At 47.8% G+C, this 25,817-nt stretch overlaps 2 protein-coding genes across 6 annotated transcripts; both read right to left on the bottom strand.

The window, feature by feature from the left end:
* Window positions 1-127: 127 nt before the first annotated feature.
* SLC38A7 (solute carrier family 38 member 7) lies at window positions 128-11,454 on the bottom strand. Of its 5 annotated transcripts, none has more exons than XM_081921126.1 (11): window positions 11,137-11,454; window positions 8,595-9,050; window positions 7,675-7,873; window positions 6,011-6,155; window positions 5,619-5,714; window positions 4,555-4,612; window positions 3,336-3,450; window positions 3,007-3,154; window positions 2,672-2,871; window positions 1,804-1,858; window positions 128-1,691 (listed from the first exon to the last, which is right to left on the bottom strand). In XM_081921126.1, exons 2-11 carry the CDS (start codon window positions 8,853-8,855, stop codon window positions 1,589-1,591), a joined length of 1,380 nt encoding a protein of 459 aa, XP_081777252.1. In that variant the 5' UTR covers window positions 8,856-9,050; window positions 11,137-11,454; the 3' UTR covers window positions 128-1,588. The 5 variants fall into 5 exon arrangements, with proteins under 5 accessions (XP_081777252.1, XP_081777253.1, XP_081777254.1 ...); XM_081921127.1 differs by lacking the exon at window positions 11,137-11,454 and adding an exon at window positions 10,752-11,117; XM_081921128.1 differs by lacking the exon at window positions 11,137-11,454 and adding an exon at window positions 9,291-9,590.
* A 2,993-nt stretch (window positions 11,455-14,447) lies between these two features.
* Window positions 14,448-25,347, bottom strand: GOT2 (glutamic-oxaloacetic transaminase 2). The gene is made up of 10 exons (XM_081923040.1): window positions 25,171-25,347; window positions 21,511-21,667; window positions 20,590-20,718; window positions 19,475-19,534; window positions 19,176-19,337; window positions 18,233-18,337; window positions 17,761-17,911; window positions 16,710-16,875; window positions 16,098-16,248; window positions 14,448-15,475 (listed from the first exon to the last, which is right to left on the bottom strand). The coding sequence occupies exons 1-10, from the start codon at window positions 25,254-25,256 to the stop codon at window positions 15,353-15,355; spliced, it is 1,290 nt and encodes a 429-aa protein (XP_081779166.1). The 5' UTR covers window positions 25,257-25,347; the 3' UTR covers window positions 14,448-15,352.
* Window positions 25,348-25,817: the final 470 nt, after the last annotated feature.

Raw genomic sequence — 25,817 nt, 5'->3', positions numbered from 1 at the left:
GAAGGTGAAGGCGGGTAAGAGAGTTTTGGGCTTCTCTGTCCCTCTCTGCAGGAGAACCAAGCTATGAAGCCACCTAGAACTGGATCTGCATTAATAGACAGGAATCAAAGCACAAGCAACCCAGAAGTTGGAATTTTCCTTTTTAATTCTTATTTCCATGGTGACATTGTCCCATTAAATCCCAAACCTCACCACCACCACCCATCCTGGAACACAAGATTTGAAATGGAGGCTGGGGGTGTGCGTTGCACCTCCCCCCCACAAAAAATCTTCAAAATTAGTGTATAATTGACATTGAGAGAGAGCCTGGACTTTAGTCCCATCTGCCAGGACATAGAGACCTTCTAAAAATCTGCTTTGTAAACATCAGAACATGCTACAAAATGCCACATTGGAACCAACAGATACGAATGGGATCCTGCAACAGAAGGTGTGGCCCTGAGATGCTCCTGTACTAACAGAGCTCCCATCATCATCTCTGACACTTGGGCCTGGCTGGTTGCACAGGCCGATGAGAGCATCTGGGGGGCGGCTACAGGTTCCCCACACATGGCAAACCTGTGCTACAGCCCCAGAATCTGGCATCAACTTAATCAAATGAAAACATAAAAGGAAATAGGTCTCTGACAACTGAAAACCAAATGAATACTGTGGGTTAAAACATGATTGGATGGAGCAGAGACACCGCCCAGCAAAGGAATAGAGTTTGTTCATGTGGCATCTGAATCTGGCGAATCTCACCAGAAAGGAGGGGAAGGAAGTAGCCAGGTGACAGGAAGGAAGGACCTACATGAATTTGATGCCAAGGAAATGCCCTCAAATGTAGTCAAATATTCCCTTTTCCAATGTATGTGTATCTAAAACTCAAGGATCTTTTCCCTCAGTTTTCATTTTCTAATATAAAAAGTAAAAGGATAGCAACAATATAAAAACAAATAACTTCCACAATAAGCACCAAGTCCACAGGCCAGCCTTTACCAACATGGTGCCTACCAAATGTTTCAGAGGGAAACTCCCATCAGTCCCAACACCATACAGCTGTACTAGCTGGGGCTGATGGGAGTTGTCATCCAAACCAGTCACCAGGCTGGGGAAGGCTGCCTTAAAGTAATTAAGCTGTAGTTAACACTGTGCAGGTCATGTCATTATCAACCACATGACCTTTGCTACATCACTGGTCATGATACAAAGATGAGCCCCCCGGGCACATAAATTTAGAGCAGAAGTTGTGTAGTGAATGGTCTGGGTCCTCTTAGATAAGTGTGTGGAAGGCAAGGGCAAAAGGAAAGTCCTTTTTGAGAGCGATGTCCCAAAAGGCAAAGAGGAATTCAGTTTGTGTTCAGAGTGTGAAGCTGCATGCACAGCAAGTGGCCCTGTGGGGACTTGACTGGTCTATCAAGAATCAAGTGGGAAAGAAGTTGGAAATCAAAGTCTCGGAAGAGGCTCCCAACAAAACAAAACAGGAGTAGCACAATCACCGGGGGAGAGTGGAGGGAACGGTTGCCTCCTGCTGACACGAGACATCCCCAAAAATTGGAATTCAAGAATCCAGAGGAGGAAAGGCACCCTCCGAGGGCAGTTGTAGGGATCACTTCTTGAGATCCATAAAGATAGCGTTGGTAGTTGTCTGTCCAAAGATAAATGCTCCAAGGATAACCATGAAGACGCCGTAGCTCACCATCGCCCACCAGCTATGGATAAAAGAGGGGAGACTGGCATGAAGCACACATGATTCCATAACCACTGACCCCACATGGATGAACTGGGCAAGAGGAGGCAGCAAAGAAGAAGCACAGCTCTTACCCGGCTGGTCTGGCCTCTTGTATTTCGGAGAGCTTGGTGTGGATGAGGCAGAGTCCTGGCAAGGAAGGAGCAGAGGAAAACAGTGAAGGAAAAAAGCAGAAGGAACCACCAAGGCTTTTTTTTTTTGGAAGCCATCTGAATCTCAGAATGATGAATAGTTCTAACAAAGCCAGTGTTATGTTCAACTGTTTTGAGTAATATCAGGTTCTTGTTGGTGTGCAAAGGAAGTATGTCTTGAACACTTTAGTGAAAGAAGATCCACCGCTGAGGTGGTTGCAGAAAAGTCACCGTGCAGAAGAAAGTTGGTTGTGTGGGCTAACAATAAATTGCTAATTTATCCAAAGGAAGTGGGTGTGGGAAGGGTGGCAACTCATGCTGAACTTCGAGAGTAAGAGAATTCCGGCTAGGGGAATATTCTGGCCTGTCCAGAGCAGGTACCCGCAAGGCGAGGTGAGCCAGGCTGGTAGTAAAGACCACCAAATAGAGTTCCAAGGGATCGTGTTTTCTGCTTGGCAGGGGGTTGGACTCGATGACCCTTGTGGTCTCTTCCAACTCTATGATTCTATGATCTGCTCTGCTAAAAGCAGAAGTGAACTGAGGTCTTCTGAGTCCCTCTGTCCTCTTTTCCCCTCCTAAGGGAGACTCCCCAGTGTGAGGGCAAGTGCTTCTCTGCCTCTCTGTAGCCTTCTGCCTGAAAGGCTCCCCCTGCCATTGGGCAGGGACCCTGGAGTGGGAGCACCTTTACTCCTCAGGTAAATCAAGCTGGGGGAGGCACCTCCATGGGTCCCTGCTTGCAGCCTCAGGTTCAGATCCCCCCAGCAAAAGCAGAATAAGAACCCCCCTGTTACACACAGCCAGGGGAAACTACCTGGGAAAACAAAGATGAAGCAGGCAGCCAGGCCCCCAATGAGAGAGATGACTTTGCCAATGTCAGGAATGAACAAAGCCAGGAGGAGCGTGAGGAGGAACCAGCTGACCGTCTGCAAGAGGCGCCGCCTCCTCTCCCGCACGACGTCTTCTTCAACCGCCTCCCCCTTGTAGCGCAGCCAGAGGCCTTCCAGCACAGCCCTGGGCAGGAAGCCAAGACAAAAGGAGGAGTTAGGGATTGCCCTCTGCCACTGCAACACCCCCTGCAAAGACTGCACAGCAGCAGGAGAGGCTCGCACCAGCCAGCCCCACCAACCCCTCCTGTTCCACGCTCACCGGCCACAGAAATGCAGGATCGGGTAGGAAGTGAGAACACAGACGATGATGGAAACCCGGGCAATGGCGACTGGGATGTCGTTGGAGGGGTAGGACATGAGCACATCCTGCTCCACACTGGACCCAAACGTCAAGTATCCACAGACTCCTGGCAGGAAACAGGAGGAGGAGGAAGAAGAGGAGAAGATGAAGAAAGAAGGTGGTGGTGGTTCACAATGACCCAGAGCCCACCATCAGCCACTTCCCATCCCATGAGGGAATACAGATCAGTCTCCCTTATGCAGCTCAGAAGAGGAGATTGAGCGCTTCCTCTATTTCATCCCGCCTACCTGTGCCCGTGTAGACAAAAAGAGCAATGACCATGGCTGCTGTCACAACGGCCCCCCATGGCTTCACCTCTGGTTGCTTCATGCTGTGGAAGACGGGCACGCTACTGACGTGGCACTGCCAGGGAGAAGAGGAATAGGAAAGGGTTGTTAGGTGTGGAAGAGGAGAATGCAAGTTTTCTGATCGTGCAGAAGTCATCAGCCTTTGTGATTACTTGCACAGGAGAGCCTTCTCCCTGACTTGTTCTTTGGGCTAGTGCAGTTTTTACACAGATACGTTTTCACAGCTGGAGACCAAACAACCAGTCAACAAATTCAGCAAAAAGTAGCCTTCACCAACCTGGTGCCATGAACATCTGGAGGGAGGATGCTATAACAGGGTCTCTGATTTTCCCTTAAGACGGTTGACGAATAAGAGCCACCTCTGCCTCATTCCAGGACCCGAGTAACTCACATTATCCCTTTTTAAATGCTTTCTGAACCAAATTCAATCTTAACTTTTCCTAGGACAGCTGTATTTGTATTCTACAGTAATCCATTTCCCCTTATCCCTCATCTGTCAAGAGTAGGGAGCGCAGGCTCCATATGAGCACATCAAAAGCTTTTGTCTGTCTGTTCACACCTTATTCAACCTTTCTTGCAAGAGTTTGAGGCTAGTGTACTTAGGATATCACATCCTACTTATAAAAAATGGACAGAAAAACACAAGGCTACATGCCATAAACACCGTATGAAAGAAAACACTACAATTTCATCCAAGATAAAAATGAATTAAACTTGAAACAAAGGTCAGGGTTTAGACTGATTATTCTGTCTCTCTTCCCATCCCATTACACTCCCAGTGTCTCCAAATAGAGCTGAGAAAGACCCCTGAATGAAACCCCAGAGAGACCCTGCCAGTCTGGAGGGCACCAAGCTAGCATAGAAAATATTGAGTTGGGTGGCTCACTGTGCTTTTACTTGGTACAATGATTATTACTAATTAAATTTGTATGCTGCGCTTCATCTGATCACAGGGCAGCTCACAAAATAAAAATACAAAATGAGAACACATAATATATAGTAAAACAAATACCAATAGCTGCTCCCTCCCCCAAATACACTTTAAAAGGCCATAGAATGTTTAATCAGCCAAAGGCCTGGTTACAGAGACACCGAGAGAGGTGGACTTTTTTGGCCTCAATGTGCCCACACCCACCTGGGGCCTTCAGACAAGCCTCACCTGGAAGCCAAAGCAAATGGTGGGCATGGCATTGAAGACAGACATCCAAGAGGAGCGGCTGCGGAGAGGAACACACATGTTAGTTCATGGTGTGGTTCAGCAAATGTCTACCATCAGCATTTACTCAGAATGGAAAAATCCCCTCCCCTGAGGGGAGTAACGTGTCAAGAACTGATTGGCAGGATCTAGTTTTAACTCGGACAGTTAAAATTAATGCAAGAGAGGCACTGCCAATGAAATGAATCTACCTTAAGATGCACATCTCTATTTTCACAGACAATGCCTAAACTGGAACCCTTCCACTCGCAAACACAGCCTTTCTCAATCTGATGCCCTCCAGATGTTTTGGACTAAAACTTCCATCAGCCCTAGCCAGCCCAGTCACTGAAATCCAAACATCTGGAAGGCATTGGGTTGGGAAAGGATGGGTTAATGCATCCTTCTTCCCCCTACAGTGAGAATTACCCTCTGCCTTTCAGGTGTCCCCACTGACTGCTAGCTGCAAGTCGTCAAGTCCTGAGCAGGGGAGAACTGGATGGGTCCCCAGCATAAGGATGGCCAAAAGTCAGAGGAATGGGATGCACCTCTCAGCAGCTTAAAGAGTGGGCAGATACAGTGCCCACCACAGAAATAAAAACTTTTTTACATTGAAAGTTAAAAGCTAACTGGAGACTCTCGACTAGGTAGTCTAGTAATTACCGTATTTTTTGCTCTATTAAGACTCACCTTTTCCCTCCTAAAAAGTAAGGGGAAATGTGTGTGCGTCTTATGGAGCGAATGCAGGCTGCGTAGCTATCACAGAAGCCAGAACAGCAAGAGGGATTGCTGCTTTCACTGCACAGCGATCCCTCATGCTGTTTTGGCTTCTGAGATTCAGAATATTTTTTTTCTTGTTTTCCTCCTCCAAAAACTAGGTGAGTCTTGTGGTCTGGTGCGTCTTATAGAGCGAAAAATACGGTAAATTGTCAGGTCTCTCCACTGCCTTACTGCAGAAAACAAAGACTGGAAGGGTGGCAGCTCAAGACGGCTCCACCTCTTTCTGAAGGAGCATCACTCCCACGTACCTTGTTGTAATTTCCTGTGGGATGTTCTCATCAGGCCAAATATATTTGATAATTATGATGGCTGTCACATACCAGGTCCCGATAACACTCAAGCAGCTATGAGAAAGAGAGAGAGAGGTGGGACAGATGATGGAGTTGCTGCCGCTGCTACTATCTCCATCCAAGGATCATCTTGAGATGTCAACACCCACCTTTTGCATCCAGACCTGCCCCTGACAGAGCAGTTCAATGGCACATAGTCTTTCACTCAAGCAACACATCCTGGCAAGCAATACAGAGGCACGGCCTGTTTGCCACCCTCACACTTTCATCTCATGAGGACCCTGGTTGGCAGCAGTGGCTGGGGAGCATTTGCCAAGATGTGTGCCAGCTGAGAACTGGCCTGTGCTTACCTGGCGTATTTCTGGAAGCCAATCTCCTTGGGCACTGAGAGGGGAAGGATGAGCAAGAAGGCTGTGATGCTGATGGTGAACTTGCGGTCTGTGTACCAGTGGCCGCTCTCTGCCCCTGTGGAGTCCTTCATTAATGCTGCAATTACTAGACAAAGAGAGACTGCAATCATCCTCTGGGCCCAATCCATCAGGCAGAGGGAAGTCAAAGCTCAAAGGCCAGTGCACAGCTACACACACAAAAAGACTCTCAGAGAGACTCGAACATCTTATGTCCAAGGAAACACAAAGCAACTGGTATGGAACTAAGGGGAAATTTTGTGTTATAGAAAGCTGTACAGAACACCAGGACAGTGGCGTAGCGTGGGTTGTCAGCACCCGGGGCAAGGCAAGTAATTTGCACCCCCTAACCCGTGGATTTGCGCCCCCTAATCCTAACCCCCAGATGTTGTGCCCGGTGCGACCGCCCCCCCCTGCACCCCCACACTACGCCACTGCACCAGGACCCAGGCAAGAGAAGCTCTGGATTTCTTGCACTGGACTACACCAGTTGCCAGATGTTGGGAGCTACGAGTCCTATCAGTCAAAGCCAGCATGGCCAATGGTCAAAGATGATGGAAATTGAAGTTCAAACTATCCGGAGGGCACGAGGTTAATGGTAGCTCCCTCTGACCCTGCGATTCACAATGTTATGAAAGCAACGCTGGCAGAAACCCTTTTCATCACTCAGCAGACACTGCCAGCAAGAGGCACTCCCAGGCATCAGCACAGCTCTCCCTGCTCTCCAGCAAGGGTAGCCTAATGCAAGAGCACAATTACTGAGACAGGAGAGCTGAGCACCTGTTGCTATGTGCAAGCCCCCCCCCCAAGTGGTCAGTGGCACACTTGCCAAGAAACTCACAGGCAGGAGTCTGAACAGGCAGCTGATGCCCAACTATTCAATGTATCTGTGTCACAGTATAGTGTGAATGTGGTGGGTATTAGCCATAAAGTTCAGTTGGTGGCCTGGGTGCAAGCCATTCTCCCTCAGCCTTGCTCACCACACAGAGCTGTTGTGAGGGCAAAATGCTGTAAAGAAACTTCAAGTATTCTGTATACTGAAAAACAGCACAGGCAGTTATTCTATATAGCCCCCCAGGCTGTAATTCCTCTGAAGGCTACAGAGTATGCCCTCCACAAAGGAAACAGGACCTCCTCTTGTGGCATAATTCTCTGTGAGTTTCCTAGTGTGGAAAGAACCTTTAGCTGTCCATATGTTACTGAACTACAACTCTTTATCATCACCCCTGGCCATTGGCTACAGGGGCTGGTGGGAGTTGGAGTTCAGCAACATCTGGAGAGGCACAGGTTCCCACACCTGACCTACAGAAAAAGTAAATCAGGAGCTGCAGCCAGGGTGGATGAAGCCAGAGCCAAAAACAGGCAGTTGGAAGCTCTAGAAGATTGTACAGGTCTTGTTCTCTCTGCAAGCTGCACAAAACAAAGGAGGGAGCACAGCTTCAAGCCTCTTACAGTACCAAAAACAGAAGGCCAAGTATATGTCAAACACCAATGGAGCTCAATCAAACCTTGTCTTCCCAATAAGATTTCAAAATGAAATGAATTTTGACAAAGAGGGAAGGGCATAAAAGCCCAAACAGGCCTCCTCCTTTCCTAGCAGTACTCACTCTTGTCCTGCTGATCTCCAATGATGATGAGGAAGGCAATGCAGGTGCCAAAGGTGTAGACAGCAATGGCCACCTCGCACAGCACCCCGGTGACTTTGCCACACACGGCCCACACCACCTCCTGGTAGGTGCGCTCATTGCTAGCCTGGGAGCAGTAGGCCAGGATGACCAGGCCGCCAATGATGAAAACCAGCATGCACTGCAGCAGAAAAGGGAAGAATGGCACCATGAGATGAGTGGCAGGCGCCAGCAGACAAACTGAAAACAGTAAAAAGCTCTGGGCATATTTTTCTTTACTCATTTCCTGTCTTGCTTTCCTGCTCTCTCCTGCTCCATACATAGTTTAGTTTATTCTAGCTTTCCAACCTGCTGTCAACCTGGCTTTCCAGCCAGCACAGGTGTTGTGATGCTTGGGCTGATGTGAGATGCAGTCCAAAACATCTGGAGGGCACCTACTTGGGGAAGGCTACATTGTCCCCATGGCAAATTTCTGGACATTCTATAGCTGCAAGTTTATTTTTAAAAATACTTTTAAGAGCGTAAGAACCTGCTAGTTCAGGTCAAGGGGAGCCCATCTGGTCCAGCATCCTGTTCTCACCTGCAAGTAGAACCCAAGCACAAGAGCACTCTCCCCACCTGTGGCTTCCAGATTTAGAAGCATTGCTGCCTCCAGCAGTGGAGGCAGAGCATAGTTATTGTTCCTAGCAGCCACTGAAAGACTTCTCTGCGAATCTGCCCAGTTCTCTTTCAAAGCCATCCAAGTTGGTGACCGTCACAAGACCTTCACAGCCGCCCACATCAAGCTGTGCTCCAGCCAGGCCAAATGAGAAACACCACCAGCACACTCTGCACATTCCCAAATGGATCTCTTCCCACCGCCCACACGTTTTTCCTCATCCCCACACCCTCCCTGCTTTCACCATCTGCAGCGTGATTCCTGCAGCCACTCCGCCTGCCATGCTGAAGGCTGCTGGGAAGTTCAGGAGGCCGGCACCCAGGGCCGCGTTCACAACAATGAAGACAGCTCCCAGCTTTGAGGTTGCAGCAGGTCCACGCTCTTCGTTGCCCTTGGGCCCCATCTCCACATTGGGGCTCTGCAGCAGCCGGGCCCTCTCGCCAGCATCCGCACTCCATTCCCAGTCACCATATTCGGTGTTGATCCCCAAGTGGCCTTCAGACATCTCCTCCGCTGGAAAGGGCCACTCAGTGGCAGGCTAATCTGTATCCAACGAACCGCACTTTGCATCCCCCCAGCCTCCGAGAAGCAACAAGCGTTATCCTGACAGGCATGGATATGTGGCATATAGAAGAGACATGCCTGAGCTCAGAATAATGTCACAAGCAGAGATGCTTGCAGTTTGGTGGGTCATATGGCCCTAGAAGAAACCAAAGGAAAAGAGTCAGCTCTGAGCAGATGGAGAGGAAATACAGGCCCCTGCTCACAGAAGACCTCAAAACCCATGCAGGAGGGGAACATTAAAAAACTCATTTCTGGGCATCGTGATTTTTAAAGCATGCAGTAACTGCTAAGAGCTCAGAATCCAAAGTGGTGACCCAGGAAGCCATTCCCACTCAGTACCATCTTCACAAAGATTCAAAATTTGGCCCTAGCATACCTGTGGCCCAGCTCCCAAGGCACCAAGCTCCAAGCACCCAAATATCCCTTTGCAATGGCTAAAACAAGAAAAGCTGAAGAGGTCTTCCACTGCTGCTTATCCTCTTTTGTGGGCTGCTAGAGAAACCAGCTGCATAAGCACTTCCCTCTACAACTCAGCAAAAAACCTGTTTTGCTCATGCTGGGCAAAGTTTAGAATTGGATTTCTGGGGGGGGGGGGGACCACAAAACCACAGGGTGGAGCTAAAAGATTTCTCAACTGGTGAAAAAATCAGTTTTGCTCCTCCCAAGCCCCATAATTTCTATTGCATATCCACTGTTGCGGTAAAACCATTTTTAAAAATTATTTGCTTACATCACCTAGTTTAGTCCTCAACTCCTCAATCAGCCATACAGAAGCGTGTGTGTTTTTTGGTAATCAGCAAGGGGAATTAAAATCTCTGAGGAGCAGGAGTGAGTAATTTGTTCTGTTTAAATTTAAACCCCCCTTCCCCCCAAGATTAACAAACTAGTGTAGGTTTCAGAAAAATCTTCCATCATTATACAACATTCTAGATAAGATTCACAATTAAAGAAATCCAAGTGACTTGGATATTGATAATTATTTAATCACCTCACTTCAAAAAAATTTAAAATTAAGTGATTTTTTTTATAAAAAGCATATTTTTAAAAAAATTACATAACAAAAACAAGGAGTGGTTGAAATGGGATGCTACCAATAAATAAATGGTAGGATCTTCACCTATTTCTCTACAACCTGTAGCAGTTATCCTGGCTGATTCTTTAAGATTCGAACTATGATTTTTGAATATGTTTCTGTAGCCAATTCCACATTTCCTTTGAAGCATTTGAAGCTCATCCAATTCTTCATCTGACTTCATGGTACTATATTGTAACCTGTCCTTCAGTTACTTCTCTCATACCTGGGTACTGTATAACACATTTTAATTTTCATTTCTTCATTTCATTTCTTCACAGTAAGAAACTGTTTAGCAATCCTGTGAGGATTACCACAAACATTATTTTAATGAATTCATCCCCCTTTACCTCTCTTCCTCTCTGCCAGCAAGTTTTAAATGGAAAATTATGAGTGTCAGATGTTTCCTTCTATTATTTCTGGCAGATAACAGACACAAATCTGAGCAGAAAAGCTTCAGAGCCAACACTGACAGGCCAGTGACTAGGCTTGGTGGGAGCCATGGATTCAAAATCTTACACGCCTAGGCATATGGCAGAGAAACTCACTAGAAGGGAAAAATTATCCACAAAGCTCTCCCTAATGTGTTCACTTGTGAGTAACATTTTAGGCTCAACTTTCCTCCAAGGGATTCAAGGTAGCGTCCTCCCCTCCATTTAATCCTCACAACAGCCCTGTAGGGCAGGCAATGCTAAGAGATGAGATCCGAGCCAAGGTCGCTCAGCGAGTTTCAGAGCACAGAGAAGGCGCCTCTCCCTGACTCACCCACAGCAGGGAGAGGCGAAGGGCTAGACAGGGAGTCGGCAGGCCATTGTAAGCTGTGGGCTTAATGATCTCGGGGCCGGGAAGGAGACACCCTGCAACCCTTTAGCTGCTCAGCCCATTCAAATCGTGGCTGGCCGGCTCCCTCCAGCGGGCCGGGGAGCCGGAGCTTCTACTCCAAAGTGGATGATGGAGGGGATCCCGCCCCCCGCGGCCACCCCCATAGGTGCGCTTGCCGCTATCGCAGCGGCGGTCCCTTCGTCTCCCTGGCAAGCTAGCTTTCTGCTTGCAAGGGAGGGCGCCTTCAGCCCGGGGTGCGGGCGAGAAAGGCTCGCCAGGAGCGGCCCTGCAGCCTCCTTGCCAGCCTGCCGCAACCCCGCTTACCCACCTCCTTCCACACCGGCTGCTCAGCTGACGAGAATCACATGGCAGCGGCTGCAGCAGCGGCGACTGCGCCCTCCCCTGTACGCGTGGCATGCTGGGAGTCGTAGTTCTTGAGGCCTAACCGCGCCCCCTCAGGGACAAGAAAGAGAACCGGCGGCCTTGGGCCGAGTCAGTCAACTATAGTCTCCGCTGACTCACAGCAGCGGCTCTCCGGGGTTTCAGGAAGACAAAGTCCTGTCACAACCAGGCCTAGAGAGGTCGCGGGTTGGAGCTGGGAGCTTTGGGTAGCAGGGATAAGGAACCTGCGTGGTGGAGCCCTCCGGGTGTTGTTGACCGGCAACTCCCATCATCCCGCCACATGCTGGCTGTTGGGATTTGTAGTGCAGCGCCATCTAGAGGGCCAAAAGTCTCCCAGTCTGTTCTCCATAATCCACTTGAAAATGGCCAAGGGTCTTGGCAGACAACTTCACGTCTTTCCTGCCTATTGTAGTAATTGTAATGTGGCGTGTTTAGGTGTTGCATATTTTTAAAACAGCACGGGGTGGGTGGTTTGTTTTTGCTCCTTTTGTTTCTTATATTGCATTTTATCGAAATACAATTTGTTCTCCATGGAATTCAAATTGTAATGCAGTGTAAGAAATAAAGAAAGCAATAAAAATCAATATGAGCAGTTCATGTGGACATGCCACAGACCACCTGAATGAAGCTTGCAGACCACTGGTGGTCAATGGAGCAGTTTGGAAACTCCTGCTATGCAGCATTGCAAACTGAAGTAGCCAGGTTGGGGAAGATGCTGGAAGCAATGAAGAACAGCAGAAGCAGATAATAATAAAAAAAACAGCACAGAGGGAGGGTTATAATAATAATGTTATTATCACTATTTTGATCCCATCTGTACCTTCCATTTGTGATGGGGAGGCTGAAGTGAAACCTGTAGCTGGACAAAGGAATAATGGCTCCCTCCTTCCTCAGAAAGTTCTGCTTCTGCCTTTCTCTACAGAGCCAAGTTCAGAAAGCTGCCCTTGTCCTCCACTCACCCCACTTCTGCTGGGATACAAAAAAAAAGGAAGCTTAGGCGGCTTTGGACAAATAGGCAAAATGGCTCTAATTTTCCTATATGCTCGTGAGAAAGGACAACGCAAAGTCTGACCCAGCACTGGTAAGTAGGACAAGGTAGGTACTCTTGTCAAACTAATCCAATATGGTATTCAGATCTAGAAACATCTTATACAATGTAGGAATAAGAGGGGAAAATATAGCCACTATTAACATCAGAGCATGAACATGCTCTTGTTACTTCAGAATCTGCCTGGTGTAAAGACTGCCCAGCATCTCTTCATCACACTCTAGCATAGCCAAGAGATGGTCTGGTTAATGCAGAGCAGGAACAAGCCAAATAGAATAGACCTCATTCCCCATGTTACTCCTCACTCCCCATTTACCAGGATGCTACTGCTATGGGTAGAAGTGCTCACGTACCTCACCACCACTCCCCATAATAGCAGTAAGGTACACTCTTCCCCACACCAGGCTGACTCCATTGTGCCTCCACCAGGATCATTCTGAACAGGATGAAAGTGTCAGCGCAAGGCCCACCACGCAGCCTTGGTTATTCACTGTCATGTTGCAACACAGAAAGTTGCTTTAACTGTGGAAACCTCACAGCCAGATTTCTGCAATGTGTGGTTACCTTGGGGCTGATCCAGTTGGTAGAATAGTTACTTCATTGGATATTGGGGCTGATCAGAGTTGAGCTCTGAAAGTGCTGGAGGGCACACCAGGTTACAGAAGGCTTGATTTAGAGTAGTAGGATGCAGGCCTGAGCAGAATTCATCATAAATAAAAGCCTCAGATTTGTAACGCTCAGATGTACAGCAGCTTAAATTTTTTAACAGAAATGACAGGCTGCATAAAGGGCAACATGATTTATTACTGAACAGCAGAATATTCTCTAGTGAGAGGACGGAGCATTGGAGACAGTAATCAGAGAAGAAGAGGCCTAAAACCACAGCACAGAAAAATGAGGACTATCCTCTAAGTCAAATCTTTCAGTGTACAACAGCAGCATGAAGTGTGGGAGAATCAAAAAGAAGCTTTGGGAGTTGGGCTGTCTTGACTCTCCTGCCGAAACAAGCTGAAATAGGAGGACCACAAAGGCTACTGACAGAAGAAAAATGCTGTTCTCTTCTGTCATGTGAGAATTACAGGAAAACCTGCAAGCTCAAACACAGCCTTTAGCTCTGCTATTCACACAAATGAAACTCATAGCTAAGCACCCTAAACAGACTGGTTAAGGGCAGACAGGACAAGCGCACATACCCCAAACAAGGGGGAAAGCAGCAGCAGGTGGTAGTATCTGAAAGTAACGGACAAACAGGTTCACTTCTGCCCCCTAGAGGCAGCTCCACATGTGTAGCTATGGCCACTGGGTGCAAAGGCAAGCCACCAGCCTGAGGCTTTTTCACGCTGTGGCAACAGCTCTTCTTGACCTCTCAGCCCTTCCTCATTCAATACGCATACTTTGAAACTCAGCTAACACAGAGATGGGGCTTAAGGCCTGGCCTAAAGTTGTTCACACAACATAAAGGAGACACACACAATGCATTAAATACTCAACTGCCTTTTCACAACAGAGGCAGTGGGTAGACAGCAAGGTACATGTTTTGTAGCTCCAGACAATCAACTTCTGGCCAGAGAGGGAGGCTCAACTGTTCATGGTATCTGCTTCTTGTATAATTGCCAAAGCTGAAGAACTTATCTCTGTCGCTCACACACACAGACAAGAGATCTGGAAAGTTTCCCCATGGGTTTGACCTGCCCCCTTCTTTCCACTTTGCAGGGGGAGGGAGAAGAGTGAATCAGTTCCATGAGAAAAATGCTTCACAGACAAAAATGTTTTCCATATTAAGTTGTTTGAACACACTGAAGAGTTTATCTTGCCCTACTTACATGCCTAGTGAGCTGTGATTCAATTGCAGTGGATCTCTTGGCTCAGGTGGTAGATATCCTGAGCACATGTGAGTGGCAAGAACAGAGAGGAAACTAAAAACGGCCAAAGTTAAGTTGCACTTTAAGAGCAGTTACATTTCCTGGGTTGGGGGTGGAGTGGGGGAAGCTATTCCAAATTCATAACTGAGCTTTAGTCCCATTTAAGGATTACAAAGGATTGAAAAGGATTACAAAGCATTGTGAGAAAGGATTTTGGAGAGAATGAGCAAGGGCCCAGCAGGGCTTCCCATGACCAAAAATTAAAAGAAACACAGTTTAATTTGTTGCCCTTTTGCTGATCAAAGATGCCAGAGAAGAGTTAAAAGATTGTTCTATTATCTGCCTTTTATTTGATAGTGAAACAAACTTATGAGTCAGCTTTATAAACTGTCTATGCATGGAAACAATGAGCTTTTTGGCAAGGAAGAAGAAAAAGAGGAAGTAATTTCTCTTTCAAGCTTCATTACACAAATTCCCGGAGTGTGCCAGGGACTTGGGGTCCATTTAAAGCAGGCTGATTTCAAGTGATTTTTATTTATTTTTTGAGAAAAAGGAGAACTAGAAAGCCAAGAGCCAATGGAAAGAAATGCTCACCCCGGAATACCCCTGCTTGCCTTTCCTTGGAAGAACTGGGCAAGAAGAGGATCCCTGGGGAGAAAGCCTCTTGTGAAACCAGAGGTGGGCTCTGCAGAACTCCCCGATCCAAGTCCAAAAGGGCAGACAAGGAAAGGCTCGTCATCCAGAACCCTGGCTCAGGGGCAGGGAAGCTGCAGCCCTTCAACACCCATCAGCCCTAGCCAGCACAGCCAATGGACAAGGATGGTGGGAGTTGTAGTCTGCAAGGCCCCACCCCTGTCCTGACACTCATATGATGAGGCCACCACACACAAAATGCTGGCAGGCAAACATTCACTAAAGCATTTGCATCAAATCCGCCACAAACTCTTGAAGGATTCAAGGATCCATTTTTGGTAAAGTGGCTACTTCTGGAGGGAGGAGCAGAACACATGTCAACAGCTCTGCCTAGAGCCAAGCAGTGTGAGTAGGGAGGGCTGAGGAGGCCTTGCCGCTACAGAGATACATTCAAATGACGTTGAAGTGTTGTGGAAAGAACCGTTTTGCTTGCTGATGCTGCCGCCATCTCCTCCTCTCTCACCCACCCTCTGCTGAGTCAAAATGTCCAGAGAGCACGGAAGGGAAGGCCGGTCAGTCCACCCATTTCTGCCTTTGCTTTACTTGGAGACTTGGTGGATGGCATGGGCCAGGTAAGCCACGTTGCCAGAAGTGACTCCGGCAACAGAGATGCGGCCATCCTTGGTCATGTAGACAGAGAACTCCTTGGTGAGCCGCTCCACCTGGAAAGCAAAGCACAGGAAAGATTCTACTTCAGGAAGGGATCGACTCAGGCAGCTTCCCAAGGCCAGGCACGTCTGTTTGCTACCACCTACCAGGGCCAACTTGCAACCTGGAGGACAGCGAAGCAACTTCCTAGATCTTCAAGTGAACGCTCTTCAGCAAACAGCAGCCCAGCCAGGCTGCTTGATACCTACTCAAGTCGGCTGCTGCCACATCTCACTTCAATGCAACTAACACTGTGCTTCATGTTTTTTAACAATCCCTTTCCACACCACCAGCCCAGCAAAGTGCTTTTTATCATCAATGAGGGATCCACATGCTGCCATTCCCAAAGTAGTAGCAGCTGCCGGCTTCCTACATAGCTCCCACTTCCAGCCCAGCCCCACTTCCCTCAGCCACCAATTAAATAATGGAAGACATTCTAAATTCTTCAGAGAATTAAAATGCAGCCACACTAATCATGTTCTGGCCTTTTCCTGGTGTGCATCAAAGACTAATTCTATATGGCTGTTCTGGTGTTTGAGGTGCTTTGAGCCCATCTATGTAAGGGGAAAACCAAGCAAATCAAATCCCAATACAGAATGGTTAGCAAGTTTGGTTCAGACTCATTCCTTCACCCACCTGTTCGGGTTTCAGTCCTGTGAAGCAGAACATGCCGATCTGGTCAGTGATGTGCTGCCAGTTATGAGGGGAGCCTTCTTTCTTCAGGTTTGCCACTAGCTGGGTGCGCATGCCAATGATTCGGTCAGCCATACCCTTCACCTCTACCAGCCTGTGCCAGGGAAGGAGGCAAATGTGGAGTCAATACAAGGCGAGAGACAGAGGGTGGTGGGGTTGGGGGAGCAGCCAAAGGAATAATCTAGGAGGCTAAACCATGCCTTGTGCCCTGATGGGGTTTATGTCCATGGAAAAGCATAATAGGTTTGCACAGTCCTGCCTCCAAAACAGCTTTAAGAAACCGCAGGTTGATTTTCTTTTTTGTTTTTTTAGCCCAGCCACCTGCCTGCTACAGAAAGGAACAGCCACAGCCCTTCTGCCTTTGCTGCAGATTTGGCATCAACCAAGAACAAGGTTGAGCAGACTAAACTTGCTTAAAGTGTTGCCCTCCAATTTGAAGGACTCCTCTGGTTCGTTGTTGCAGCCCCACAATCAACTGTCCTTAAAAGCCATCCAGGGTTGGCTGTCCCCCTGCCCTTTTCTGTTCATCTGCTAACTGCACATAGTCAGCCTTACCATTCCTTTCGCAGGCCGGGGTTATTCAGGATGGTGGAGGCTATCCGAGCCCCATTAAGGGGAGGGTTGGAGTACATGGGGCGGATCAGAATCTTCAGCTGCGATTCCACTCTCTTGGCCTCATCGGAGTCATGGCAAACCACCGTGAAGGCCCCCACACGCTCCCCTGGAAAACAAAGACCAGATTGCAGTGCAGTTGTGTCTCCCTCTGTGGCTCTGCTCAGCCACGCTGGTCTGGCTGTGCACTTGTGCTGTTGTTTGGAAGAGGCACACAAATGCCACCTGGAGCTCTCCTTCTATCCCCCTCCTTTTATCAGCCTCAGTCCTTCCTTCCAGCCCTGTCTCCTCTGCCTGAAAGAAGAAATCATCAGCCCTCTGGATGGCAGCTAGCTCAAACACAGACTAAGAAACTAGAGCAGTACAATCTGATTTTATAGCACCATACCTGTATCTGGAAGGAATGGGGATTTCTTTATCCCTAGATTTACTTTTTAAAGGGGTAGGGTTAACACCTTGTGACTCAATAGAGAGGCACTCAGAAAGTAGATTCAAGGCTAAAGGGGCTTCTAGCCAGGCAAGGAGCAGATCTGCCCTCCCCAAACAATTATCAGCCCCTAGAACTGCCCTCCTTGATGCTCCTATCATGTGGAGTCCCCAAAGGCACTGTGTAGTTGCACAAAGAATGCATCTTTATACAAATTGGATGATTACAGAAATTCATGTTCTCCTGTGACAGAATTGTGACTCCACATCACAGCCACCTCTCTTCAATCATAAACAGAGTTCTTGGCTTGCTTTCTCTATTAAGAGCCTCACAAGCATTTCCCCAGTGCCACTGCCTTTCCATTTCTAACCTGGGACCATCTCTAAAACAGGATTGTGGTCCAAAATGCAAACTCAACCGAACAGCAGGGCTTTCTCTTGCCTCTAGTCCTGCGTAGACCTTTCACCCATATACTGGAAAGTGAAAGCAGCTAGCAAATTGCTTAATCCCTTGAGCAGCTTTTCCCACCCACGGAGATGGCAACAGACCCTGGATTTAGGGGCTTACCATACAGGCCCATGTTCTTTGCATATGACTGGGACAGCACAACATTAATGCCTTGTTCAATGAAGTGGCGGACAGCCCAGGCGTCTTTGTTTATGTCACCGCTGGCAAAGCCTTGGTAGGCCATGTCGAAAAAGGTAAAGAGGTTCCTTTTCTGCGAAAGAACAGAGGCCAGCTCAGCTTAAAAATGACAACACTTCTTCCTAAGGGCAGCTATGGTAAATGGAACAGGTCACACAGCAGAGGAGCATCACATCATACAGAAACAATGAGGTAACAACAACAATAATTGGGAGGCGACAGTGCCCATTCAGACAGTTTTTTGGTTTTCACAGGAGTTACACACATCTCTTGCCCAGCTGAGATCTCCTCCCAGGGTGTGTCCTTCCAAACAGGCAAGCAGACCTGCTCCTTCTCCACACAGGGAAGTTCATCCCTCAGCCGCCTGCTCTCTTGGTACCACGGCCCTCCTCACCTTCACTACTGCTGCCAGCTCCTTCCACTGCTCTGGCCGAGGGTCTACTCCAGTTGGGTTGTGAGCGCAGGCATGGAAGAGAACAATACTCTTTTCCGGGATTTTCTTTAATAAAAAGGGTGTGAGAAAAATGAGCCGTTACTCTTTGCTTAGTCCATTTATATACCAAGTGACCTCAAAGCAATTTCCATAGCGAATGGAGCCATCATTAAAAGCCACATGCCACAAAACAATGAACTATCAATAATAAAACCGACAACACACACGCACACCAACAGAATAATAATAAACAGACTCAAGGCTCAAAACCCATCTAACAAGAGCCTCCAAAAGGCAGAGAAAAGCAGCAAGATTTCACTAAGTGGCTGAACTCCTTAAAGTCATGACCATCCATGGCTCCAGAGGAAGGGAACTCCACAGCTGAGATGCCTCTAGAGAGGCGGCCAATCACTATACAGTGAGATACATCCATTGGTGGTACCACAAGCAGCCCTGTCTCCAGCCCAGTCTCAGAGCTTGGGCTGGCTGGTATGAGAAGACGTGTTCCATCACATACAGCGTGACCAGAAGAATCTTCATCTGTAATGGATGGCAAGAATTGCCAGTTCCACTTCACAAGACAGAAAGTGGGCAAGTGTCTCTCTCCAACCCATGTTTGCATGTCCACTCTTTTCATGATTCTGATTAAACAGGTTGTCTCCTATAACAGCTCCTTCCATGATGGTATTGGGTTTTAAAGGTACTGCAAGACTTACTTTTGCAACCAACGCAGTTATTCTCTTAAGTTTAGATTCCCAAGACCTGTTACTCCAAAACATCATACGGGGCCTAGTATCTAAACCCTCCTGGCTGTATCTGTCCTTGCTCACCATTCAAACAAGCCACGCCCAAACTCTCCATGACCTACACATCCCCATTAGCTCACCCTCAGCTGTCAACTTACAGAGATGTCATCCAAAGCTCCAGCGAAGTCAAAGCCACAGGTTTTGGGCTCATAGTACCGATAGCTTTGCAGTTGCAACCCAGCATCTCTGAAGATGGGGGTGTGATTCCCCCAGGATGGTTTGGGGAGGTACACGTCGCGGCTGGACTTGAAGAACCGTTGCTGTATGAAGAAGAGGAGACAGGGTGTGCTTGAATCATAGTTTCAAAGCCAGAGACCACAGCTCCTTCAAGAGATGTGGAAAAACTGTATCCAACCATCTCCTCATGTTTATGTTGTTAGATTACAGAAGCACTTACCAAGAAGTTGGCACCAACTCTTAAAGATCCTGTTCCAGAAATTGTCTGCACAGTGACATACTGAAAGAACAATGAACAGGCACGTGAGACATCTCCAGACGACACGCCCACAAAATACAACAGGTAAACACTCCAATGATAGCTGGAGCTCAGTGTGCCTCATAATCTGCCTATTTTACAGGTGAAGCCCTTGAAACATGACTGTAAGAGCAAGAGGAAAAGACAGCTGTGTGCAATACTGGTCAACAATCCTACCTGCCCAAGAACTGAAAGAGAAAGAGTAACAAGGAGGAATAAAGCATTTCTCAATGCTTGAAAAAAGGCAACACTATCTGTTAAGATTGAAGGACATGCCAACACTTGAACAACGAGAAAACATTTATTCCAGTGGCTCATCTGAGTGATATACTCAAAAGAGCCTTCCTCTTAGCTGGTTTTTCCCAGCAGCAAGGAAGTTCAAACTTTGGCATGTCCAAAGAAAAAGATAAGTTGGGGCCAAAACAACACAGAGGACCCATAGAAATATGGATCCTAGGGAAGGAATTTTTGGCACAGACTGGCTCTTTTTGGTTTCAGAAGACACAACACACATCTAACATGTTCACAGCCATGAGATTAGAATCTTGTTTTAAAGGAAGGAGTCAAATTCTGGACTAGGATCTATCATAGGCTCTAGAATAAAATGTGGTGTTGCTTGCATTTCCAGATCCTTACAGTAACTCTAAAACGAACCCCACTAATCACAGGGGACATCTGTTCTCAAGTGCTACAAGTTTCTTTGGCACTGACTTTTCAAACTGTATTTTGAGGAATCCTGCAGTTCCCCAGAATGTTATCGGGCATTCCTCAATGAGAAAGGTCAGAAGTGAAACAGGATGGAATTGGGCTACGATCCATGAGAACACTACATTTGCAAGGGGGATGGTGAGCCCCAGCCAGTGTTCTATGTTAACAAACTGCCCATCTTGGAATCCTACACAGCATTCAGTGGGTACTTAGCATATGTCAATCTGGAAAAGGTTCCCTATAGGTGAAAAGTGTCAATGCCCCCAGTGCAGGAATCCATTACTTGAATACAGTATTAATGAATGTACTTGATAACCTTGGCTCCTTACCCGGCCACTCTGAATAACCTCATGTGTCTCTCCCAAAGCCAGCTCAGCTGACGCCTTGTTGAACTCTGCCAGGCCAGCAATTGGCAAGTATTCCTTGTCCAACTTCTTTGCAGCTATCTCGGCTTCTGCCTAGAGAGAACAGATTGCATTTTCTTATTTGTTTCCTCCATAGGTTAAGAGGAGAGGCAACTTCCATTCACCTAATTTATCACTCCTAGATTACACACCCAAATAACTAAAGGGACGCGAGCACACATCCCTTTGCAGGATTATCCTTGTTTCACAGAAAGAACTGACAAGTGAGTTAAGTGGGAACCCAGGAGCTTTAGCAAAGCTACTCAACATCTAGCATCAAGAGCCCCCAACCCATTCCTCATTCATCTACTCAGACCTGCCTTTGTTGCTCCTTCAATATCTTTGCAGATGGTGCCTTCACACCTCCCAGCTGCCACTGCTTGCTTGCTACTTAGATTCCCAATGCAGAAAAGGCCAAGCAGCTGCAAATTCTCTCCAACCCCCTCTTCAGTCTCAATCTTCCCTTTTCTGCTTGTGGCAGCTATATGGCCTCTCGGCCTGCACAAGACTCAATTCCTACCTAAATAGTTCAGTTCGCCTATTGCCACCCTCCAGCTACTTCACAAAGCCAAAATTTTGTGTCTCCCCACCACCATGAAGACACTTGGCCACACTGGGATGGTTCCAAACGCATCTCAGGCAGCTACTGGATGGAGAAGAGACCTGGCTCTTTGTTTTGTTCAGACATCTGAAATGAGTAGGAAGCAGCTAAGCCGCTCACACAACCCTAGTGGCTAGAACCTGGCTCCCATGACTGCCCATAGGCTCGTCTGGCTGCCACACACAGCCACATCCACACAATCCTACACATGCTTTTAATGTGTGGGAGCTGGCGCTTTTGCTTACTTTGCGGACACAGTTCAAGACGTATGGCTTCCCATTGTCATCTCGGTAAGCTCCGACTCCCAGGTTCATCTTCTTGCTGCTGGTGTCTCGCTTGAAGGCTTCAGTCACTCCCAGAATAGGATCAGGGGGTCCCATCTCCACATTAGCCCACCAAGAGCTGCAACATCAATGCAAAGTGTTTGTTTCTGTTCAGAGCTCCATTCCCTTACAGGGAAATGAGGCATGGTCAGTCAACGTCCGTCCATTTAGCTGCAGACTAGAAGACATTTGCAGCCATACTGTGTTTCAAATGTCTTCCATGAAACCGATTTCTTGTTCTTTTTACCATGTAAAAATGACTCTACATATAAGCTGTTTTGGATGAGACCCAAGCAAATTCACACACTTCAGGTCTTGTGCCTCATTTACATTGTATGAATGCGCTTAACCTATTTCTGTAGAACATTTATCAAATATTTCCAGGCAGTTTACAAAAAATAAACAAAATATACTCAAAACAGCTAGTGGATAAAAGCTCAATTAAGTCTTTAAAAGTATTTTTTAAGGTAGTAAAAATGTTTTTAAAAGCCTAGGCGAATGATTGCTTTTTTTCCTGCTAGTGATTGAAGAAGGGTGTTGCTAGGATGCCCTCCTTGTGCAGGACAGGCTGATGCGGGAGAATGTGTTGTGACATGTTCCTCTCTGTCTGAATTTCATTGTGAAAAATGGAGACGCCTCACACAAAATGGAGACATGTTAAGGCATTTATGTGAGGCTGCTCTGCTGGGATTTGCTCTGAACAGGAGCTCCTGACCTCTTGCCAACTGGCACACTAAGAGCCTTGGTCCAGATGTTCCTTGTCCCGGTCGCTGCTGTTTAGGATTAGGCTGACTCTTTTTGTCAGCTGTGCTGCTCCTGGTATCTGCTCTTCACCTGAAGCTCTTGCTCAGAGAGATGTATTTCGTTGTACATTCCAACTGCTACTGCCTGAGAGCGTCCCCCCCAGCCCAAAATTGTGGGCAGCTGGTTGCGAGGAAAAAAATCAAACCCCAAAGCAAGCCTGGCATGCAGAACTGGGCAAAGCTGTCCTTGTTGGTGAGAACAGTTGCAATTATATGTTGTAATAGGAGGGTATGAAAGGTCTAAGCACATGCTAACTGAGCATAAGGCACAAACTTCACTAGTAACTCAATAACATACCTGTTCACTCAGGCCTTTCAGGGCCTTTGATAAATTATACCAGATTTTACTGTTTTTTGGATATGACAGCTATAACTTTTTATAATGGTGTTTAATGTGTTTTAATGGATTATCATATCATGTTGTATGCCAACTTGATAACTTTGTAAAGGTATTATGTGAATGATTTTAATAATTCATGAGGGATACACATTTTTTAAAAGTGTAGAGGGCTTCAGTTTTCATTGCATTAAGTATCTGTGCCTTATTCTCACATTATTAAGTAGGTGTCCTTTAGTGCTGAAGAAGCCTTCTGTTCACTAATACTCCTTTACAACTGCCATGCTTCTGGGCCTGTAGCCCACGGCCCACATTTGGCAGCCCTTGACCCTCCCCTTCGCAGCCCCTGACCCTTTTCTGTGGGGGACACCCAAGCAGCCCCCCTTCAGGCCTCTCTTGCCTACTACCTGACCCCTTTTCACTCCCCACAGCCCCCTCCCGTTCATCTTCTTCATTGCCCCCGGTTGAGCCCCATGTTGGGCAAGATTCCTGTACTGCAGGGGGTTGAACTAGATGACCCTTGTGGTCCCTTGCAACTCTATGATTCTATGTCACAGCACAGTGTTAAGAAGACTGCCATTTAGACCCATGAGAACAAAACAGCACAAGCATTCACTGTTATTGCTTTCTTGGCATGCAAATATCCCTGATCTTCCTGCAGTAACTAAGGGCTCACCCATATTGTACTTCTGATTGCCCCACTGCTTTCCCAGGATCTACCGCTAAACTGGAACAAACAGCAATAAGGTTTTCAGTGGACTATCGTTTGTTCTGATTTTCTGGGGGGAATTGGCAGAGCAAAGACAAATGTACTTGAGATCCATGGTTTGACGCTGCACAAACAGGTTGCTGGACTAGATGGGCCATTGGCCTGATCCAGCAGGCTATTCTTATGTGATGTCCAAGTGAAGGCCACTAGAAATAGCCTCAGTAGTGTGGCTGCAGCCCTTCTACATGCAGAAAGTGTAAATGCATAAGTGATTCAGCTGGGATATTGTTATTTTCTTGCTTTGAGTGAAACCATAAAACCATTGTTGTGGGAGGAAACATGCCTGTTGCAAGAGGTATGTGTGTTTTTAAAAGGGTGAGATTACTGACTGGACAGCCATGCCACAGCTTGAACACACACATACCCCTGCTGCTGTTCTATTAAACAGAAAGAAAGACATACCTCAGTCGCAAGCATCTTAAAAGATAATTTCAGGAATTAAAGGTATCACTGGCTATGAGTTACAGCCAAATCTTCTTAAGGATGTTAAAGGACAAATAGGCAAAGATTATGTCGCTATCATGGTGGTATAAGTGTCAAGGGTGAAAGTTCCCAAAGTGAAGCTGGGATTTTCTTTTCTGCCCCTGAGCGCATCACTTTAAACTTGCTTAGGCGGCCGTTTTAACACCTTATTCACCCTTCTGGAGCTCCTCAGACCCCCCCTTTTCTTTTTACCACCCTGAACCATCAGGTATCATTACTAACAATATCATCTATTACCAGTAAAGGGGTCACCAGAGGAGAAAGATTTCCAACTGCATGGCCATAAATAAGATAATAATAAACACACGTTGAAATCAAAAGTGCAGAGTCAATTGAAAACTTCAAAGGGGTGGGTGGGAAGAGAGGAGTTAATGCAGTTTCAGTTGCCAGAATCTCTCCAGGCCAGATGAACTTGGAACTTTGGCCCATGGGATTCATTTAAGGCAACCAAAGCACATTCTTAAGCAGGGACGTCGCAGTGAATCCAACGGGGCTTACTCCTAGGTAAATGTGGGCAGAATTGTAGCTCGTGTATTACATATACACAGGCCTGGAGAGTAGCGGGTTTATTTTTGCAGTCTCTGTCCCTTCCCACCGCCCTCCAAACCCTCTCCAAGGGCACTCAAGTCCAAGGCCAACGCCACCGTCTTCCAGCCAATCCGAGGAAGCCCCTGTGTTCCCGCCCTTCATCGCAGCCAATCAAGGCTGCGGACCATCTCCCCAGCCGGCCGCGTGCACCAAACGCGAGCGACGGGCCCTGCCAAAGGACATAAAGGTGGAGGGGTGCTCTCCTCACCGAATCGCCTTTTCGCGCTTGCAACACTGGCCGGGCCGATGCCCTGACCCAGTGGCGTAGCGTGGGTTGTCAGCACCCGGGGCAAGGCAAGTAATTTGCGCCCCCTAACCCAGGTAGGGGCAGAGAGCTGCGAGTGCGAGCGCGCCCCCCCCGCAACGCTACGCCACTGCACTGACCCGCCAACTCCCTCTCTCGTCCAACACGCCGGGGTTTCCGGCCCTCAGGCCCCATTCACACATGTCCCCGTCCTGACACGAGTCGAGAGCGTCCGCACACGACGGAGGCTCGAGCTGCCTTCGAAGGCACTCTGGCGGCGGGAGCGCGACACGTGTCGGGTCGGAGAGGTGCATGGATGTAGCCAGTCGAGGCCTTCCCGCCCCGCGGCGCGCGTTACCTGGCTCGGGCGGCGAGGGAGGCCACACAGGGCGGCGAGAGGAGCAGGAGGCGGCTGCCAGCGGCGGCGGAGTGAAGGAGCGCCATGGCGGAGCGGGCGAAATGGAGAGGAACCTGCGGCGGTAGCGGCTGCAGCTGCTGCTTTGGCCTGGAGGAAGCCGGAAGGAGGCGGAGTCGCCGCCGCCGCGCTTCCCACAGAACGCACCGAGGGAGGGAGGGAAGGAGGGCGGCGCTGGCTCGCTGTGGGGCGGGCCTCGGCCTCGAGACTCAGGGAAAGGGAAGGCCGCTTTGCCTGGCCCCGCCTTGAGGCTGAAAGAGGAGCCGCAGGGAAGGGCAGCATGCTCGCCAACAACAAAATATTTTATTATTTTACAGATGTAGTTGGTGGGCTTCATGAGACAGGCAGTGCAGGAGTGGAAAACAGATCGCACAGACTTATGCCAACTGGCACATGATGTTCACACATATTTTTCCTTCCCAAACTATTTCTCCTATTTCGTCCAAGTGGCAGTTTCTATCAATGATGACATTTTTATGGGAGTCTATCCCAGGGACAGGGCTACTGGTGGTAAACTACTCTCTAAAATACAGTGACAAGTTCAGATGGACCAGTCCAATGGTGTATTTTTAAATATATTAAAGATTTCT

The sequence above is a fragment of the Podarcis melisellensis genome (genome assembly GCF_964234715.1).
Source record: "Podarcis melisellensis genome assembly, chromosome: 8".
NCBI classification, from domain to species: domain Eukaryota; kingdom Metazoa; phylum Chordata; class Lepidosauria; order Squamata; family Lacertidae; genus Podarcis; species Podarcis melisellensis.
Note: the sequence above shows the minus strand (reverse complement) of the source record. Positions and strands in the feature narration are given on the sequence as shown.

Bases quoted from the DNA above. Each gene is read 5' to 3' on its own strand.
- GOT2 (XM_081923040.1), bottom strand. From the start codon at position 25,256: ATGGCGCTCCTTCACTCCGCCGCCGCTGGCAGCCGCCTCCTGCTCCTC. The intron at 17,912-18,232 runs GTGAGGAGGGCC...GTTCTTTCGCAG, and splicing joins AGCTGGCAGCAGTAGTGAAG to AAAAGGAACCTCTTTACCTT. The intron at 16,249-16,709 runs GTAAGGCTGACT...TCCCTGGCACAG, and splicing joins CCCGGCCTGCGAAAGGAATG to GCTGGTAGAGGTGAAGGGTA.
- SLC38A7 (XM_081921126.1), bottom strand. From the start codon at position 8,855: ATGTCTGAAGGCCACTTGGGGATCAACACCGAATATGGTGACTGGGAA. The intron at 4,613-5,618 runs GTACGTGGGAGT...TCCTCTCCGCAG, and splicing joins CCACAGGAAATTACAACAAG to CCGCTCCTCTTGGATGTCTG. The intron at 2,872-3,006 runs GTGAGCGTGGAA...CTTCCTGCCCAG, and splicing joins ATCCTGCATTTCTGTGGCCG to GGCTGTGCTGGAAGGCCTCT.